Source organism: Lampetra fluviatilis, chromosome 62 (genome assembly GCF_964198595.1).
Source record: "Lampetra fluviatilis chromosome 62, kcLamFluv1.1, whole genome shotgun sequence".
Lineage (NCBI taxonomy): Eukaryota > Metazoa > Chordata > Hyperoartia > Petromyzontiformes > Petromyzontidae > Lampetra > Lampetra fluviatilis.
This window is the reverse complement of record NC_136336.1, coordinates 5,001,333-5,016,051: the sequence shown is the minus strand read 5'-3', so window position 1 is coordinate 5,016,051 and position 14,719 is coordinate 5,001,333. Positions and strand designations below refer to the sequence as shown.

The window sequence follows — 14,719 nt, the reverse complement described above, 5'->3', positions numbered from 1 at the left end:
TCCACCCTGGGTAGTGTCCACCATGGGTAGTGTCCACCCTGGGTCGTGTCCACCATGGGTAGTGTCCACCCTGGGTAGTGTCCACCATGGGTAGTGTCCACCACCCTGGGTAGTGTCCACCATGGGTAGTGTCCACCCTGGGTAGTGTCCACCATGGGTAGTGTCCACCACCCTGGGTAGTGTCCACCATGGGTAGTGTCCACCATGGGTAGTGTCCACCATGGGTAGTGTCCACCACCCTGGGTAGTGTCCACCCTGGGTAGTGTCCACCATGGGTAGTGTCCACCATGGGTAGTGTCCACCACCCTGGGTAGTGTCCACCCTGGGTAGTGTCCACCATGGGTAGTGTCCACCACCCTGGGTAGTGTCCACCATGGGTAGTGTCCACCCTGGGTAGTGTCCACCATGGGTAGTGTCCACCATGGGTAGTGTCCACCACCCTGGGTAGTGTCCACCATGGGTAGTGTCCACCATGGGTAGTGTCCACCACCCTGGGTAGTGTCCACCATGGGTAGTGTCCACCCTGGGTAGTGTCCACCATGGGTAGTGTCCACCCTGGGTAGTGTCCACCCTGGGTAGTGTCCACCACCCTGGGTAGTGTCCACCCTGGGTAGTGTCCACCATGGGTAGTGTCCACCCTGGGTAGTATCCACCATGGGTAGTGTCCACCATGGGTAGTGTCCACCACCCTGGGTAGTGTCCACCCTGGGTAGTGTCCACCCTGGGTAGTGTCCACCACCCTGGGTAGTGTCCACCCTGGGTAGTGTCCACCCTGGGTAGTGTCCACCATGGGTAGTGTCCACCCTGGGTAGTGTCCACCCTGGGTAGTGTCCACCACCCTGGGTAGTGTCCACCATGGGTAGTGTCCACCCTGGGTAGTGTCCACCACCCTGGGTAGTGTCCACCATGGGTAGTGTCCACCCTGGGTAGTGTCCACCCTGGGTAGTGTCCACCATGCGTATGGGGCTTAGCGTACATGCCTCTATGGTATAAACACACTTCTGTATATGTGCCATTGCGTACATTTTTTTTCACAAACGATATTCTCTCTCAAACATTTCCAGTTAATATGCCAACGTTGTCTCAACGTTGCCCGAACGTTGGGCCCAACATTCCATGCTTATTGGAATACTTTGTGACAATTTCCCCCCACCCACCAACCCACCCCCTCCAACAAAAGCCACCACGACGACCTTTGCCATCGTACGGATTTCAAATCGATAAAAAAAAATTATTCGAGAAAACAAATCGCTGGCGTTCATCATGCAGATTTGAGCTACCGTCGGAGGCCGTAGGAGCGCGAGAAGGGCTGAGTGCAGATGCAGCACTTGTCGTAGTTAAAAAAAATATGTACATAGAAAACATAGGGGGAACACAGACATGGAGTAGGGAGAGAGGGGGTAGAGCGAGAGAGTGAGCGAGGGAGTGAGCGAGAGGTGGGGGTTTACATAAAGCAAAGTTATTATTAAAAACAAAATTTACGAAATGATGAACGAAGCAAAGTGCTGACTACAACGAGCATCTTCTTGTTTCCACTGATCGTAAAAAAATAAAGAGAGAGAGAGGGGGTAACGAGAGAGGGAATGGGTGAAAAGGAGCAGAACTTGAAATCTTTCGTGAAATCTTTCATTTAAACAGGGGGAGGGGGCACATAAATCAAAGCCTAACACGTAGGCTTTCGCGACCAATATTATTCATAATCAACGTTTTTGGGTTGAGATCGCGTTAAATTGTAAATCTTGTGGTAAGCATTTACACCATTGTAACCTCATTTGCCAGTAAAACATATGATAATTGGATTTTTACCCTTCTATCTGGCAACAAAACTGACACCTCCTTGTAAAAAGGTGTCAGTTTTGTTGCCAGATAGAAGGGTAAAAAAGCAATTATCAAATGCTGTGGTTTCACGCTTCAACACACCGGTGGGCTAAAGCAGTGAACTATTTGTCTTTTGTCAACGTGACATTTTTTTTCACTGATTTGCCGTGTCGGGTGGTGGAGGGTTACGACACATTTATAAATAACGCGATCTAAACCCAAAAACGTTGATTATGAATAAAGCAAAGCATTGAGAAAACAAAAAACTAAAAACTAAATGATGAACGAAGCAAAGTGCCGACTACACCGAGCATCTTCTAGTTTCCTCTGATCGTACAAAGAGAGAGAGATGAGGTAGTGAGGGGCAAGATTGACGATAAGCGGAGACTTCAAATAACAATACATTCTGAGCCACTCTTTGTTGACCAGCGGGCGCGTGCGTGCAGTTTTGACGCGCTCGCTCGCACTTTGCAAACAGAGCCGTCGCAACCATTCAAGCAAGGCTTGTGCAATAAGTAAATATATAACACACACCTTCATCTGTGTCCGTTTCTGTGAAAAGATAGTGGCAAGTTTTGGATTTTGTAAGATTGGTCCGGTTTTTTTATGTCCTCTGGTTGCCTGAAAAGGTAAAAGATGCGGCCCCCGATGTTTAAAGGCCCACGTGGTAGCCTCCCTCACCCACTCACTCTCACTCACTCACTCATTCTCTCCCTCTCACTCACTCTCTCCCTCACTCACTCTCTTACCCTCACTCATTCTCGCCCTCACTATCTCACTCTCTCCCTTTCACTCTCTCACTCACTCTCTCCCTCTCACTCACTCACTCACTCTCTCACTCACTCTCTCCCTTTCACTCACTCACTCACTCATTCTCTCCCTCCCACTCACTCTCACTCATTCTCTCACTCACTCATTCTCTCACTAACTCACTCCCTCCCTCACTCACTCACTCTCTCCATCACTCACTCTCTCCATCACTCTCTCACTCACTCACTCTCACTCACTCACTCATTCTCTCACTCACTCTCTCACTCATTCCCTCACTCACTCCCTCACTTTCTGATGACATTTCTAACCCAATCTGCACACCGCTGCGTTCGAGGCCGACTCGAACCGCGGCGGCTCCTCAGGCCTCTTTTTTTACGATCAGTGGAAACAAGAAGATGCTCGGTGTAGTCGGCATTTTGTTTCGTTCATCATTTCGTGATTTTTTTTTACTTTGCTTTATGTAAACCCCCACCTCTCGCTCACTCTCTCGGTCACTCTCTCGCTCACTCTCTCGGTCACTCTCTCGCTCACTCTCTCACTCACTCTCTCGGTCACTCTCTCGGTCACTCTCTCGCTCACTCTCTCGCTCACTCTCTCGCACACTCTCTCGCTCACTCTCTCGTTCACTCTCTCCCTCACTCTCTCGGTCACTCTCTCGCTCAATCTCCGCTCACTCTCTCGCTCTCTCCCTCACTCTCTCGGTCACTCTCTCGCTCACTCTCTCTCGTTCTGCACGCCGCCCTTCTCGCAGTCGAACGGCCTCCGACGGGTAGCTCATATCAGCACGCAGAGCTCCCCGTCATCTGCCACCGAGCACACGGCCTCCTCCATCGCCCAGGCCTCAATCACACAGCCGCTGGCGGTGGCCGTGAGCGGGAATCGAACTCGGGACACACACGGGTCCGTAGTGCAGGACGCAGAAAAATTCGCCCTGGTCAGGAGTCGAACCCAGGCCAAGCCCTTCTTGCCCCGAGGCACGACACGAGTGTTATAACCACTGCTCCATATCACGACACCGTCCTGGTCGTGCAAAATTAGACGGATGCGCCAGCCACAACCGACGTAGATCGTCGCTGTCGATCTCGACGCGAATATCTGCTGCGTTGATCCAATCGTGCTGCATCTCGCGACGAAGCCGCTTCCGTTGGGCTTATCAGTTGTGATGGGCAGGTGGCTTGTGAAAATAATATTTAAAAAAAAGTAATATTTCTGATTTTTTTTTTTTAAAAACACGCTTTAATGAAATGTACCGTACGAGTAATGGAAGAACTCCACGACTCCAGGAAGTGGCCCCGAAGCTTGCCGCAACGTAAGGAGCCGCGGCCAATTACAGCCAACGTCAGTTGAGCGTGGACAATTAGACCCAAGCCGAAACATAACATGCACAAAAGATTGTTTAACATGTTTGATTTATTTTTTATGATAGAAGAAAATTTGAAAAAATGTTCTTGCTGTAGTTTTCACACCTGATGACGATTGCTTGTGTTGCAGTCGAAACGTCGTGAGAATTTTATTGTTTTATATTTGTATTATTGTATTGTTCCCCTTCTACGTGACTTTACCGAAAGAACCAAGAATATATTTTTCTTTTTTAAAGCACCCCGTACTTTTTTTTTTTACATATTTTATCTTTTGGCTGCGGTAAAGAATCACCGCCGATCCGAACCAAACATTCCGATTACTGATTCCGTCTCCACGTTCGCCTTGTCCCTCCCCCCCCCCTCTCTCTCGGCGTGCACAAGTCATCACCCTGTGCTGCATCTTCAAGTGCCGCATCCCGCGCACAAAGAAGGAGATCGAGGCGCGCTACCATCAGCGGCAGGCGGCGAAGAAATACGCCAACAACCTGGAGAAGGTGCCTCCTCTCAGCGCCCTCACGGAGACCCCCGGTAAGGTGGGGGCGGTGGGGGGGGCGGTGGGGGGGGCGGTGGGGGCGGGAGGTGGGGGGGCGGTGGGGGGGCGGTGGGGGGAGGTGGGGGGTGGTGGTGGGGGGGCGGTGGGGGGGCGGTGTGGGGGAGGTGGGGGGGGCGGTGGGGGGGGCGGTGGGGGGGGCGGTGGGGGCGGTGGGGGGGCGGTGGGGGGAGGTGGGGGGTGGTGGTGGGGGGGCGGTGGGGGGGGCGGTGGGGGGGGCGGTGGTGGGGGCGGTGGGGGGGGCGGTGGGGGCGGTGGGGGGGCGGTGGGAGGAGGTGGGGGGTGGTGGTGGGGGGGCGGTGGGGGGGGCGGTGGGGGGTGCGGTGGGGGGGGCGGTGGGGGGGGCGGTGGGGGCGGGGGGGGGCGGTGGGGGGAGGTGGGGGGCGATGGGGGGGACGGTGGGGGGGGCGGTGGGGGCGGGAGGTGGGGGGGCGGTGGGGGGGGCGGTGGGGGGGGCGGTGGGGGGGGCGGTGGGGGCGGTGGGGGGGCGGTGGGAGGAGGTGGGGGGTGGTGGTGGGGGGGCGGTGGGGGGGGCGGTGGGGGTGGTGGTGGGGGGGCGGTGGGGGGGGGCGGTGGGGGGGGCGGTGGGGGCGGTGGGGGGGCGGTGGGGGGAGGTGGGGGGCGATGGGGGGGGCGGTGGGGGGGGCGGTGGGGGCGGGAGGTGGGGGGGCGGTGGGGGGGAGGTGGGGGGGGCGGTGGGGGGGGCGGTGGGGGGATTGCGGTGGGGGGGGGGCGGTGGGGGCGGTGGGGCCCCCCAAAACGTCCCCCCGAAACCCCCCCGAAACGTCCCGAATCAGCTGCCGAATGTCCACTGTGCTGTGTCAACAGGGGGGGCGCGGGGGGGGGGTGTTTTGCCCCCCCCCGCGCCCCCCCCGCCCCGTCGCCATCCCCGTAGTGGCCACAGCTTCGAGTTGGGGGGGGGGGGGCCCTCTTGACAACCACCACGAGACTTGTTTTCAACACCAAGTGTCAGAACAGTGGTGATTCTTCACCTTCACTGCAGCCTTGCAACCCCTTTTGGTTCTCCGTCGTGAACTTATTTATGTTTGTACAATGTTACGGACCACGTCGGGTGTTGATGAAACAAAGTGAACTTGTAACTCGCGCGCTACCGTGCTCAATTTGTGTTTTCGATGATTTACCTTCTAGAACAAAAAAAATGTGGCCACGTCTCGCGCCCCCCCAGAAAGGGGGGCATCTCGCACCCCCAGGGCGTGCAGTGTGCACCACAACAACAACAGCAGCAGCAGCAGCAACACTTATTTGACGATAAGACGCGAACGTAACGACGACGCGATTAGGTCAAGATGAAGCTGCGATGTAGAAACAGCCTCCAGAGCGCGAGAGACAAATCACACAATTGACGATTGGCGCTGATCGAGTTGATAACGTCGCTGATAACCTCATCATCAAGGCGGGGTGGGGGGAGGGGGTGTCCCTAGGCTCCGATTAGCACCGTCGGATACGTGCCGCCGTGCGAAAGGCGCCCGACACACATACACATGTGTAGGGGCATCGGAATGATGCGATAATGTAAGCGCCTAAAAACACGTACCGCTTGGGCCTCGTGCTCCCACGTTTTGCAGCGTAGGGTGTCAAATTGTCTCCCATAATGAAGGCTCGGTCCTTTGTGATGTAGACTAGCCGTAGTCTTAAGCCGCACCTTACCATAATAATATAAGTGGGCCGGTCCTGGCCCATCCCCCCCCCTCAACCAGTATATATAGGGGGTAGTATCCCTTGGAATCTCTCATTTACTTGATTACAGCAAGCGTGCTGTGACGGTTCCACCTGAAGACGGAAGCTTGTGTTGCCTCCGAAACGTCGTGATTTTTATTTTATTTTTATTTTACTTATGTTAATTTAAATTTTTTACCTACGTGACTTTACCGAAAAAACCTAAAAATATGAATACTTGCAGTCACGAAAGCTTCAAATCTAGAATTGTCTCCCTTTCTCACACGTAGGAGGCTTCTTTCGCGAACAATGTCATGCATGATACAGGTTTTTTTTTTTTGGGGGGGGGGGGGGGTGTTAGATCGCATAAATAAACAAATGTGTCGTTAAAACCCGCCAGCACCCGTCGTTAATCTGGCTGTCGCCTGATGAAGCTGGTTGTGATTACTGGCGAAACGTCGAACTCGGATTGTAAATGTTGTGGCTTGGCTCTCCGACACACAACCGGTGGTGCTGTACTAGTATACTACACTATGCACTACTATACACTACACTACTATACTATACCACTATACACTACTATACGCTACACTATACACTACACTCTACACTACACTATACACTACTATACACTACACTATACACTACACTATACACTAAACTATACAATACACTATACACTACTATATACTACACTATACACTACACTACTATACACTACACTATACACTACACTCTACACTACACTATACACTACTATACAGTACACTATACACTACACTACACTATACACTACTATACACTACACATACACCACACTATACACTACACTACTATACACTACACTATACACTACACTATACACGACTATACACTACACTATACACTACACTATACACTTCTATACACTACTATACAATACACTATACACTACTATACACTACACTATACACTACACTACACACTACACTATACACTACACACTACACTATACACTACACTACTATACACTACACACTACACTATACACTACACTACTATACACTACACTATACACTACACACTACACTATACACTACACACTACACTATACACTACACTACTATACACTACTATACACTACACTATACACTACACTATACACTATACACTACACTATACACTACACACTACACTATACATTACACTAAACACTAGTGCTGTACTAGTGACGAATTGGCCAGGTTCTGTTTACGTGACAACCCCTTACTAGTTGGCCGTGTCGGGTGGTGGCAGGTTTAACGACACATTTATATGTTCACGCGATCTCACTCACAACAAAAAAACTCTATTGTGGATAAGCCTCCCTTTTTTTTCTTGGTTCTTTCGGTAAAGTCACGTAGAAGGGAAGTAATAAAATAATAAAAATAAGACATAATAAAATAATTCTCACGACGTTTCGGCCACAACGCAAGCAGCCGTCCTCAGGTGAAGACCAGGTCTGTCGGGGAGACGCTGTCTGCAAGAAAACAAAATTTGCTGTGGTTTTCACACCTGGTGACGATTGCTTGTGTTGCAATCGAAACGTCGTGAGAATTTTATTGTTTTATATGTTTCTTATTTTATTGTTTCCCTTCTACGTGACTTTACCGAAAGAACCAAGAAGATGAATCCCTGCAGTCACGAAAGTTTTAAATCGAAATTTAAGCCTCCCTTTGTTGCGCAATACCCTTCGGTGATTCCTGCTGCTCCAATGTTGTGACTTTCTCTTGTCATTGCGGCCTCGGCTTTTGGTTCCCGTCGCAAAGCAGCCGCGGCAGCAGCGTGCGGAGCGGCAGCCCTCGTCCGTGTGACTCCAAATCCTTTCATCTTCTTGGTTCTTTCGGTAAAGTCACGTAGAAGGGAAGTAATAAAATAATAAAAATAAAACATAATAAAGTAATTATTTTATTATGTTTTAATAAAATAATAATGGTTCTTTCGGTAAAGTCACGTAGAAGGGAAGTAATAACATAATAAAAATAAAACATAATTAAAGAATGATTTTATTATGTTTTAATAAAATAATAATGGTTCTTTCGGTAAAGTCACGTAGAAGGGAAGTAATAAAATAATAAAAATAAAACATAATAAAATAATTATTTTATTATCTTTCAATAAAATAATAAAAATAAAACATAATTTAAAAAATATTTTATTATATTTTATTTTATTATTTTATTAATTCCATTCTACGTGACTTTACTGAAAGAACCAAGAAGATGATTTCCTGCAGTCACGAAAGCTTTAAATCGAAAAAATCTAAATCCTTTGTTTCATCCTTCACGCAAACACTACCTTTGTTCTCGTCTGTCCTGCCCTTTGCTCATTTCCCTGCCTCGCTCCTTACACTCTGCCCGCCTGCAGAGATTGCCCCTCTGCAGACCATCTCTGGCCAGCCGTGCGTGCAACCACGCGGAGGAGGCCACGCGCTTCCTGCCCTCCCAGAGGAAGAAGAGACGATGATTGCCTAGAGCCGGACGGAGACTCCACACACTCTCATCCCGATCCGCGGGCACACCGTCAACCCCTCCGACCGAAAAGCACCCAAAGCAAATTGAAACTGTGCTGTAAGGGAGCCCGATTTGGCACGGTTGGCTACGTACGGCGCGAAAGAAGTTCAACGCACGTACACACACCGCACACCTCCGATTGGCAATGGTCGGCTACGTACGGCGCGAAAGAAGTTCAACGCACGTACACACACCGCACACCTCCGATTGGCAATGGTCGGCTACGTACGGCGCGAAAGAAGTTCAACGCACGTACACACACCGCACACCTCCGATTGACAACGGTCGGCTACATACGGCGCGAAAGAAGTTCAACGCACGTACACACACCGCGCACCTCCGATTGGCAACGGTCGGCTACGTACGGCGCGAAAGAAGTTCAACGCACGTACACACACCGCACACCTCCGATTGACAACGGTCGGCTACGTACGGCGCGAAAGAAGTTCAACGCACGTACACACACCGCACACCTCCGATTGGCAACGGTCGGCTACGTACGGCGCGAAAGAAGTTCAACGCACGTACACACACCGCACACCTCCGATTGGCAACGGTCGGCTACGTACGGCGCGAAAGAAGTTCGGCACACGCACGTAAGGAGACGTAAAATACATTCAGTTTATTTTTTTTTGCCTTTTGTATTGGTTTAATCTGAGCAGCCGTGCAATGGGTCGTAGAACACAGTAACGATGGTGTCTTTGCGGAGTCTCCTCCGGTGGGCCAGAGCGCACAGGTCAGGGGCCCCACTGTCTTCGTCTCTCCCCTGTCGTTCCTCTTGACGAGCCGCGCTGAACCTTTGCTCGATGGCTCTTTCAGTTCCATCCCTCGGCATAGGCGCTCTCAACCGTGGGGCAGGTTTCTCAAACGAGCGGGGCAAGATCGCGGAAATGTATCTTGTCCTGGGGGAATCCGAAGAGCTATGAAGCTGTCTTGTCACAGATGTCCTGTAATATAAATCGGCCCATAACCTCCCAAAACCATCCCCACACCCCCCTCTATCTATCCCGCAAGCAACATAAATGGGTTCGCAAACGACTGGGTCGATGGGCGGGTCACGGGTGTTGGTTTGGTTGGGGAGAGAGTGTGAGTCTTCCAAACTCCTTGCGGTCAGCCTGGAAGAGTAGGCCAAACACCCTTGTCGAGGTGCCAACCGGGGCTTTCTCTCGCGGAGACCCCTTCCGACAGAGCCAAGAAGTTGCGGGGGGTGCATGCGGCTTTAGCCTCTACGCCGCTGAATCCACGTGAACGTGAAACAATTTATGGAATAAAAAAAAGTAGTACATTGTGTAACGAAAAAATATATGTTTTTGTTCCTGGATAGTAAGTGTTATTTTCCAATTTCTTATGCCTCAAAAGTACAGAAAATGGCTATTATTCTCCACAAACTTTGCTTTTGTAACCAGGACAGTGATATATTTAAATTTACCTATTTTCAATGAGAAAACGTGTGCATTTGTGTCATTCCTTCACATAAAGTTTGTGGGGAATACTTTTGAGACATAAGCAATTAGAAAATAACACTTACTACCCAGAAGCAAAAAATCGTGTTACATAGTGAATTATTTTTAAATCAATAAAAAGCGAACGTAGCCGCAGGGTCGATATTTCCCGCACAGCCAAAGCGGCCGAAGGAACCGGTCCTGTGTAGTCTTCGCAGCGCCCGGCACAACGCCGCTGTACCGCAGCGAGGCGTGTCACGTAAGCGCCATGTGACCCCGTAGGGCCCACAGGTCAGGGCACTGTGCCTAAGGAGGAACCGACGGCGACTAAATGGGCCTACGAAAACAAAGAAAATGTTGAGCAAGTTTTGTTTTTTGTTTGTACGATTAAAGCCACGCGACCACGGGGAGAGAGAGACTCGCAAAACCACAAATATACAGCAGCAGACGTCGGGGTTGGGATCGAACTCACGACCTCCTGTATACCAGGCGAGGGAGTTAACATCTCCTAGCCACCGTGATGATGATGAGAGACACGCAAATTCGAAATACACAGCAGCAGGCGTCAGGGTCGAGATCGAACCCACGACCTCCTGTACACCAAGCGAGGTAGTTAACATCTCCTACCCACCGTGATGATGATGATGATTATGAGAGAGACACGCAAATTCCAAATAAACAGCAGGCGCCAGGGTCGGGATCGAACCCACGACCTCCTGCGGACCTTACATGTTCAGTACTATCCAGATTGAGGTTGTTTTTATAATTTGTGACACGGATGACGGTTCTACTTTAGCCAGCTGCTGTTACCCAGCTATTTTAGGTGATGCTGGTCCTCTTTCGGCTCAACGAGACGTTGAAATGCCGAGGACATTCAAGAGAGCAGCCCCCATCAATGCAAAACGCTTAATCATCGTGGGCGGTAACGCTTCGCCCGGTTTTTTCATTCATAATAATTTTCATTAATAATAATTTTCCTTAATGATAATTTTCATTAATAATAATTTTCATTAATAATAAGTAATTCTCCACAGCAACGGAGGAGATGCCCTGTGGAGAAATATGGGGAAAAAAATTAAGTCTTCCGCAAACCACTGCCCGTGACGCACCGCTATGCAAGATGTCCTTGATGGCTTCAGGGAAACGTCTACCAGGGCACGTAGTTCAATGCGCCCAGCGTTGTTACTGAATGCAGAACGTACGTACGTACGTACTCTTAGGTTTTTTTCGGTAAAGTCACGTAGGGAAAAAATAAATCATAAAATTAAATAATAAAAAGAATAGAAAAAAAAGAATGTACGTGCCAATATTTTGCTCTCCGTTCAGCGTAACCGGTTTTGCTGCGAGACAAACGCTCAAGTGGCTTAACACGCAGTGAGGCTTTCGCGACAAATATTATATTATCCATAAGCGGTTGTTTTTGTTTGTTGTTAGATCGCGTAAATATAAATGTGTCGTTACACCCGCCACCACCCGGCACACGTGACAAGCCGTGGCAAAGCTCACTAATTGGCTGTGCCGGGTGGTGGCGGGTTTTAACGACACATTTAAACTCAATTGGCACATTTTGTCCAGGTTAGAGCTTATATACTGGAGAAATCCGATGAGCTATAAAGCTCATCTTTCCACAGATGTCCAGCATGGGCAGGTCAGAACGTTACAACAACAAACAGGGACCTTTCCGGCATTGCGTCTGCACGATCTGAGGACCCACAATAAAACCCATAATGACTCGCCTACAGCCCGCTTCTTGTAGATTGAGAAATATCTTTGTGTTTATTACATGCACATGAAATAAATATGCACAACAGCTTTGATCCTTAATAGAGGTTTTTTTTTTTGGGGGGGGGGGGTTAGATCGCGTAAATATATAAATGTGTCGTTGAAACCCGCCACCACCCGACACAGCCAACTAGTAAGGGGTTGTCACGTAAATAGAACGTGGACAATTCGTCACTGGTACAGCACCACCGGTTGTGTGTTGGAGAGCCAAGCCACACTTTTTTTTCTTGGTTCTTTCGGTAAAGTCACGTCGAAGGGAAATAATAAAAATTCAACAATTAAATTCTCACGACGTTTCAATTACAACACAAGCAATCATCATCATCAGGTGTAAAAAACACACCTGATGATGATTGCTTGTGTCAATCATCATCAACAGGCGTAAAACCCACACCTGATGATGATTGCTTGTGTTGCAATCGAAACGTCGTGAGAATTTCATTATTTTCTTTTTATTACAGTATTTTATTATTTCCCTTCTACGTGACTTTACCGAAAGAACCACGAACATGAATCCCTGCAGTCACGAAAGCTTTAAATCGAAAGTTACATTTCCCCCGTGCCATACTCGGCATTCGGTATCAATTGCGAACTTCAATTGGGGCATCAGACGGCACAACAGCAGCAGCAACAGCAGCAGCAGCAATTTATTGACGTTTGGACCGCCTCTTGTGAAGGAGCCACGGCGAAAACTGACGAGGAGGACACGACGGGAGAAGGGCAAAACATCGCCACGATTGCCGAAAACGCCGCGGCTTCCTCCTCCTCCGAACAACAACAACACCACCACCACCATCGCAAGAAGGACGAGACGAAGAAGGAAGGTCCCGACCGCACGACGGAAGACGCGGAGCGAGGAGGCGACGGCCGCCACCATCGCGGCGGCGCCGGCGGTGGTGCCAAAGACGCCGCGGAGAAGCAGGGGAAGAAGTTGCCGGGCGATCGGTCCCGTCGTCGTGCCGCCGAGGAGGAGGCGGTGGTGGCGGTGGTGGCGGCCACGTCGGGCGGAGACGGCACGAGGAGGAGGGAGGCCGAGAAGGCGCCTCGCGGAGCCGGCGGCGGCGGTGGCGGCGGCGAGGACGCCGGGAGGAGGAGGACGAGGAAGGGAGACGAGACGCGGGGAGACGCGACGCGTAAAAAGGCTCCCGCAAAGAGCAAATGACGCGATTGTCAGTTTCCACGAGGAAACGTGTTTTTGGTGGTGGTGGTGGTGGTTGTTGTTGTTGCTGTTGTTGTTATTGTTGTTGACAGGTGTTTGTTGACTGGGGCTGTAGAGAGCGGGCCTGCGGCTGGGGGTAGAACTAGAAAAAGTAATTATTTATTTTTATTTTACTAGGTAAGGCCCACGCGACCACGGGGAGAGACACGCAAACTCCAAATATACAGCAGCAGGCGTCAGGCTCGCGATGGAACCCATGACCTCCTGTACACCAGGCGAGGTAGTTAACATCTCCTAGCCACCGTGATGATGAGAGACAGAGAGACACGCAAACTCAAAATATACAGCAGCAGGCGTCAGGCTCGCGATCGAACCCATGACCTCCTGTAGACCAGGCGAGGTAGTTAACATCTCACCACCTGAGAAGAGGGAGGGGGGTGCAGGTGAGTCATGGGGCATCAGAAAGAGCCGAGGCTACCTCACCTGACATTCCAAAAATTCGTTTCGGAGGAGGCCTTGTGTTGTTTTACCTCTTTTTTTAAGGTGACCGATGTCCTTTCTGGGTTCTGCATTCGTGTTGTTCCGCATCCCAGCACTTGGAGCGAAACGTCGGACATCAACCCCCCCCCCCCCAACCCTTCACTAGACTATCCTGCGCTGATCGGTGTGCGTGGTGAAGTATGGTCAAACAATCCTCATAGGATGCGTGGAGGCCTCAATTCCAGTGAACTGACGAGAGAATGGACTGCCATGTATTCTGAGAAATATGAAAGTGAAATAAAGAAAATGTCTACATTAGCTGGCAGTATATACACACACACCTAAGAACCTAAAACAATAACGACAATTCACGCCATCGTATGTAGGTTGAATTTCTTTCGCACCGTACGTAGCCAGCCGCGCTAACCGGAGGTGCGGGGGAAGGACAACAAACTAAACACTCAATAAGCAAGTTCTTAAAGAAATTTAATCTCGATATATAAAAATAAAACCAGCCCTGGTCTATCCACTGCTTCCCTATCCACCGTCATCTCTCCCGATCCTGGGATGTAACATTCCCATACTCTTAGTTCTTTCGGTAAAGTCACGTAGGTAAAAAATGAAATAAAAATTAATAAAAATTAAAATTCATTTTAATTTCATTTTTTACCTACGTGACTTTACCGAAAAAAACCTAAGAGTATGATAGAAATAAAAATAAAAGTTTTAAACTTGTTATTATTATTTATTTTATTTTTACCTACGTGACTCTACCGAAAGAACTAAGAGTATGAATCCTTGCAGTCACGAAAGCTTCAAATCTAGAATTATGTAACATTCCCACCCGGCACACGTGAAGCGAGTTCTTGGCTCCATCTCCTCTGGCCCACGTTCGCTTGGGACGTGGTTTGAATGCCTCGCTTGCTACTCTGTCTCTACTCAAGCGAAGCGTCCTGCCACAAACATCCGCGCACTTCTGGCAATAAAATAGAAGGTTTCGATTTAAAGCTTTCGTGACTGCAGGGATTCATCTTCTTGGTTCTTTCGGTAAAGTCACGTAGAAGGGAAATAATAAAATAATAAAAATAAAACATAATAAAATACAATTCTCACGACGTTTCGGCCACAACGCAAGCAGCCGTCCTCAG

The 14,719-nt window shown here is 49.6% G+C and overlaps 1 protein-coding gene across 2 annotated transcripts in view; it reads left to right on the top strand.

Annotated features, from left to right (window-relative positions):
- Positions 1–11,459, top strand: part of TMIE (transmembrane inner ear) — a 50,815-nt gene extending 39,356 nt beyond the window's left edge. For both annotated transcript variants that reach the window (XM_078881825.1, XM_078881824.1), the window contains 2 exons: positions 4,332–4,478; positions 8,563–11,459. In XM_078881825.1, coding sequence (XP_078737951.1) covers positions 4,332–4,478; positions 8,563–8,669 — 254 coding nt within the window. In that variant the 3' untranslated portion in view covers positions 8,670–11,459. The remainder of the gene's footprint in view (positions 1–4,331; positions 4,479–8,562) is intronic.
- The last annotated feature ends 3,260 nt before the right edge of the window (positions 11,460–14,719 follow it).